We start from the raw sequence: 5,905 nt of genomic DNA, 5'->3' as shown, positions 1-5,905 counted from the left end.
ACTGCTTTCCCTCAGTACCTATTGCAGTTACCAAGCTTGACTAGTTCTTTTGTTTGCAGAATGCTATACTTACTGAAGGTTGTTAAACTCTTCAGTATGAGGGGACAGCTGAATGCCATTTCCAATTATGACCCATGCTGCAATTCTAGCAGCACATACAACCCTCAGTCTACACCTGAACTTCCACTAAAATAGAAAGCAGCAAACAATTGACCATAAACTATAACCTTTATGTGGAAACTATATTTTGGTCTATTTGGCCTGTGTCATGTTGCATTCTGCACCAGTCAGCAGGCCCTGTGGTATTATGGCGACTGCTGTACTACCCAAGTAGTATGCCACCGCTCTTACATACCTGACTTTGATGCACAGTAAGTCCATTGACTGGCAAGTTACTGAAACCTCCATAGCTTACAGTGCCCATCCCAGAAGAGGAGACAGATTGAAGCGTTTTTGAGCCTCCCTAGAATTACAGAACAAGGCAAAACATGGGGTCACAAGGGCTGCTTCAAGACCATGGGATGAAATGAAGGTTTTATTTCATGAGTTTCTAACATTTGGCTCATGGGCCACAACCAGGCTAAGCAGCTGTTCTATCCAGCCTGCTGAACTACCAGTGGGCCCCTGGAAGTTGAGGGGGGTGTGGCAGAATCTGGGCCCCAACAGACATGGTGATTAGTGGCAGAAGGGTGAGCATATGCTACTAATACAGTTGCCTGTCACCACTGTCACGGCTCAACCCCCCCAGCTGCTGGCCCCTGTTGCATGCCCCAGGCTGAAGCCTGAGCCCAAGCTGTGGCACAGGACGTGTGGGGGACAGGGGAGCAGGTGGGTGGGAAAGAGAGGAGTGGATGTTGAAGCCACCACCACTTTCATGTACCCTGAGCTGCATCTAACCTCCAAGGAGTCCCATGGTCTGGATATGGCTCAGGGCACAAAGCAAGTTTGCCACCCTTGCTTTATATTATTTCAAGGAACAATAATGAGAAAAAGTGATCCTGAACCACTAGAGACTAATTGCGGTATTAACAGTACATCTCTGGAAAAGCCATAGTATCTGCTTCACTATCACTAAGTTGCCTTTCTTCTGTAGGCTGTGACACCATTTTCTTCCCCAAGAACCAAGCTTTCTATCACTTTTGGAGACAGGCTAGAATTTCTTTTATATGTAAGGGCTAAAATGTATAAAGTAATATTCAAAGACGTACCATAGTCTGTTTCCTGAGGATCATATGTGCATTAACTATTTCCAACAGATGTGTAGTGAATTCATTCATATTTTCCAGAGGCTTGATCTTAAATGCTACCAGGCTTTTCTTATTCTTTTTGGGGAAGAGGAAAATGAAAAACCAAGTATGAAATTACAACATGTTTTAACTGTGAAAACACAATGTAATCTTAACCTTAAGAGCAGGGATAACGATGGAAATGGAACTTATCTTCATATAATTAGAACCAATAACTTAGCCCTAAACTGAAAATATTCCAGGGTCATATTCATATTGTAAGTATGAAAGGAAATAGAAAAGAGCAACTTAAAATCAAAGATATAATGCCTTTATGGACTGGAAGCACTTTAGAGCAAGGATCTGCCTTTATACCCATCTTTCTACACCACACACCCCAGGCAGCACCAAGGCAGCAGGCAATAGCTGACTGGGACAGAAATGGCTGCCTGCAAAAAAAGAAAAAAAGAAAATCTATGGAAAGGCCTACACTCTAGTGAGTGCTCCTTTAAATGCAGCACTGATGCTGGATGATTATCACTCGCTCAACTTTTTAAAAATATGCATTACCAGATGCGCAACAGTGCCTTTTCTTTGGATTCTAATGGACAAAGAAAGGAAAAAAAAACACAGATCTGATTCTGTCGCCAGCTAGTATCCATCTGTACTGAGCTTTAAACGCATACAAAGTTTTTAAGTGCCCTGTTATGTCACTTGTTGCCTCCCAGAAGCATTCTGGGAACCAAGAAAGGTTTGAAGAGCCTGTCCCACTAACGTTAAATACTCAAGAAAATAAATTCATTGCAAATTTAATAATGATATGCAACTCAGATCTAAAGGACCAAAGAGTACAGATGAGACGCATCAAGCAAAAGTGATATAATATTCATTCATCTAAAGCAGTGGAGGATGGAGCACTGCTGGAGGAAGCAGCCCTCCAGCAGTGCCTCCTCTTCTCTTACTCAAGATTTGGTCAAGCGTATGCAAACAAATGCTATACTATTTTGCCATTAACTCAGGGGTTGGCAAACTTTTGCCACTGCAGGTCACTACTTGTGACCTAACCCCCAGTGTAAGCTGCAAATCTCTGCACATCTCACCAACAACCAGATGCTGCAAAGGGAATACATGGAATACAGGGAATATGGGTGGAAAGGCCCTGGAGACATTCCCTCTGCTGCTCTGGCTGGAATAGGCTGCTGATTTTTGGGCTGCTACAGGCTGAATCCAGCCTGCAGCCCAAAGTTTCTCAACCCTGGTGTTAAGCAGCCTAGGACCTACTACAGTCTACATCAATAGGGGTCAACTTTTTTTTTGCAGACCAGCCACAAGTTAGCCCTGAAGTCTCTGGGAGTGCTATTCTGATCCCCTTCTCCTGCCTAATATACTACTCTGCTTTCTATTCCCTACCCATTCATCTGCTTTGCTGCCCCATCCCTGATCTGATACACACAGAAGCTGCCTATATCACAGGATAGCCACCCTTCATCTACACACTGCAATGACAATGACTCAAACCCTCCCCAGGTGTAGGCTCGCCAAGTGGGATTCTGCATGTGTATGGTGTCCAGCACAATGAACCTCCAATAAACTAATGGGGGCTTCTGGGAACTACAATGCAAATAATATCTGTGAGATATTAGATATTAAGGCCAGTTATTCTATTCAGCTGAAAATACCTGAAATGATCGAAGATGTCCAGCCACTTTCACGTAAGTTCCTGGGGGCACCACAATGTTTTCACTGCCTGCCTCCTTTCAGAGAGACGGAAAAGAGAATTTTCCTTTGTACTTGTTGTAATTTACTTCTTGGCTATTAGCAACATGCTACTTAAAAAAAAAAATATGATGCTCATCTTGTAAATGCCCATAATATCTGTTTTGAAACTTTTTAATTAAAGATGATATAAATAATCTCAAGAAACCATTTTTCTGTGTTTTTGTTTGTTCACCAGATAGAACTATAACCCTAACTTATGTACACAATTCATAACGCAGAAGAGGAACAAATTTTATTACAGCATCTTGCCAGAAATACAATGATATAACCACAAGAGTGGCCAGCTGCTTTGGCGCAACTGCAGGACACCTTTTGAAGTTATTCATTTGCCTGCACTTAAAATTTGCTGTCTCAAAGGGTGTCTATATTGGTGAATTATGATGCCAAGCAGTGGGCCTATTGCCTCCCAGGCTGCATTCAGATGAGAAGGGGTGTGCGGTTTGTGGTGCCAAAAACTACACACAGTGAAGGTTAAAATGTGCCCTGTGCTGCAAATTTGCAGCACAGGTACAAACTTTACTACCAGGATTTCCCAGTAGCAAAAAAAGCACTGGAAAAAGAGGAGTGTGGCACACACTATAGTGGCATGCACTGGAACAGAGGCTTGGTCCTTCAGGGAGATGCTTTGGCTGCTGGCCAGAGCATCTCCACTATTTTATTTGTGCCCCAGCTGGTCCAGCACACCAGGAGCCAGGAGGAGTTGGGAAAGGGCAGTTTGCCTGAAGCAGAACAATTTGTCCCTCACAAAGTACATGTGTAGGGGCATGCACTGTGGCACAGAGTAGCAGCACAACTCTGTGCCACTACTATTTGTGATGCTGCAAGTGCATGCCCCTGCTCATCTGGACGCGACCCAAAGTTCAAAGCAGCATAACTGCCATAGCACAGTGTGTCTCCATCAATAAGCTCTGCCTCTGAGATCCTTATTAGCGTATGCTCAGTGCCATGTTAAGGCGGACAAATCCTGGTGGCGTGCACAGAGCAAGCACCGCATCTCAGTATGGTGCCACAACTGAATGGTACACACACTCAAATATACTCAGCTTGGTTAAACTGTTAGCTTTCAATTACATGTCCCTAAAATATTAGGGAAAGGAAATGTGCATTACTATATCAGTGTGGGAGAATTCAAGGAAACTAATGATGGATCTTATTTTGCACACCTCCCCTCCCCCCGCTGCAATCTATCCATTCTATCCATGGACTACTAAATTTAAAAAAAATGGAGAAACAGTAGGGACAGAAACAGGGACCAGAACTTATGGCACCTACCCCTCCATGGCAGTGCCCATCTCACTAAGCCAACGAGCAAAGCACCCTCTGACTCAGGCTAGAAATAGATGTTGCCAAATGAAACAGATCAGCTGTGCTGGGATGTGTCCACAAGTGGCACAAAACATGTCTTCCATAGCTAGTTTTGGATGTGTAAGCAACAATTAGTCATCTATGGGCAAAGCAGGATTTGAATCAGTGTTCAACAGTGACCTCAATTCAGTTATGAAATAACTCTGAAAATACTGAAAGGACAACATTTTTAATGAGACATATGGAATGCTGCAGAACTGAAGAGAAAGTGAAGAATAGAAGAGCAGCCCCCATAAACGCAGGGATTCAGTTAGAGTGATGCTTATCTAGGTTTATGCACATCATATTATGAACGCACCAAAAGAGGCATATTATCTATTAAGGACCCTACTAGGGCATTAACATGCACACAGTTCCTATGGCATTTAGAAAAAGGAAACTAAATGCTGAATACAAAAGCAGACTCTCTGACAGAGTAGGCAAAGAATTCTCCAACGCTCATTTAATAAGAGGCCTGGTTTTTTAAAAAAAAAGTCCCTGTACTCAGCTGAATTAGCATTACATTACAAGGTAAATACCACTTTTTTGGACCCGAAAAGATGGATAAAAATTAAATACTTAAATGCCCCCTTATCTTAAATCCTAAGTTTAACCTGGTGCTTACATCAGTATCAACCCACTGTCTGACATCCATAGGGGCTGCAGTCATATCATCCACTTTGTAGAGAATGTTTGTCGGTGCTTTCTCTGCCTGTCTGATGATCCCCATAATAACAACCTAGAGAGATGCAGACCAAAAAAACAAGTTACTTTGGGAAAAGTGTCAGGATCGACAGGAACCTACATCGTGTTCCAGAGCCGATTCCTACCTGTGAAATCTCTACATCTCGGACCTGGAACGTTTCATCCACCTGCACAGCAGAAAATAACTGAGACACTGTACACGGCACGATGTTCTGGGACCGAGACTTCTGCAAGAGGGAATGGAGAGTCCAGAGAAACAAAACCATAAGAGAGAGAGTCTGGAAGGGTTCTCAGGGGATCATTTGGTCCAACCCCCTCCTCAGAGCTGTCAAACCCTACCACCACCATCCCAGACAAGCACCGTGTCCAACCTGCGCTTGAGAACTACCAGGAACAGGGCTCGCACCTCTAGATTTCCTGGTGCTTGACGAGCGCTCACAAGGTCTTTCTCATGCTTCAAATCACATTTTTATCTTTGCAAGCAGAGAAAGAGCCGCCCAGACCAGCCCACATGCTGAACTCTGTTATGTACCACGTACTTAGCACAGGCGCTACGGGCACCGCTACCAGAAGAGCAAAACCCCGGTCATCTTCCGACAAAAACCCGTGGAAGGTGAGAGCACGTTTCCAGCGAGTTAATGTTCAGCATGGTTCCCAGTTAGGTCTGAAACCAGCTAGTAGCATTCAAATGCTCGGCCTCCTGCCTGCAGCACAGGCCAGGCCCGCAGGCAGCTGCCAAATATTCCCGGGGAGCAGGGAGGCCCGTGTCTGGGCAGGCGCGGGGGCACGTACCGGTCTCTTGTCCTGGGTGGCGGCCGGGGAGCCGAAGCCGCCCGGAGACTGCACATATC

At 44.5% G+C, this 5,905-nt stretch overlaps 1 protein-coding gene across 1 annotated transcript in view; it reads right to left on the bottom strand.

The window, feature by feature from the left end:
* RPA2 (replication protein A2) overlaps positions 1-5,905 on the bottom strand; it is an 8,736-nt gene that overhangs the window by 2,704 nt on the left and 127 nt on the right. The window contains exons 2-7 of the mRNA XM_019512057.1: positions 5,847-5,905; positions 5,180-5,281; positions 4,975-5,088; positions 2,906-2,980; positions 1,209-1,322; positions 356-463 (exon numbers count right to left, since the gene is read on the bottom strand). Coding sequence (XP_019367602.1) covers positions 356-463; positions 1,209-1,322; positions 2,906-2,980; positions 4,975-5,088; positions 5,180-5,281; positions 5,847-5,905 — 572 coding nt within the window. The remainder of the gene's footprint in view (positions 1-355; positions 464-1,208; positions 1,323-2,905; positions 2,981-4,974; positions 5,089-5,179; positions 5,282-5,846) is intronic.

The sequence above is a fragment of the Gavialis gangeticus genome, unplaced genomic scaffold (genome assembly GCF_001723915.1).
Source record: "Gavialis gangeticus isolate Ggan-Ray unplaced genomic scaffold, GavGan_comp1, whole genome shotgun sequence".
NCBI lineage: Eukaryota > Metazoa > Chordata > Crocodylia > Gavialidae > Gavialis > Gavialis gangeticus.
Note: the sequence above shows the minus strand (reverse complement) of the source record. Positions and strands in the feature narration are given on the sequence as shown.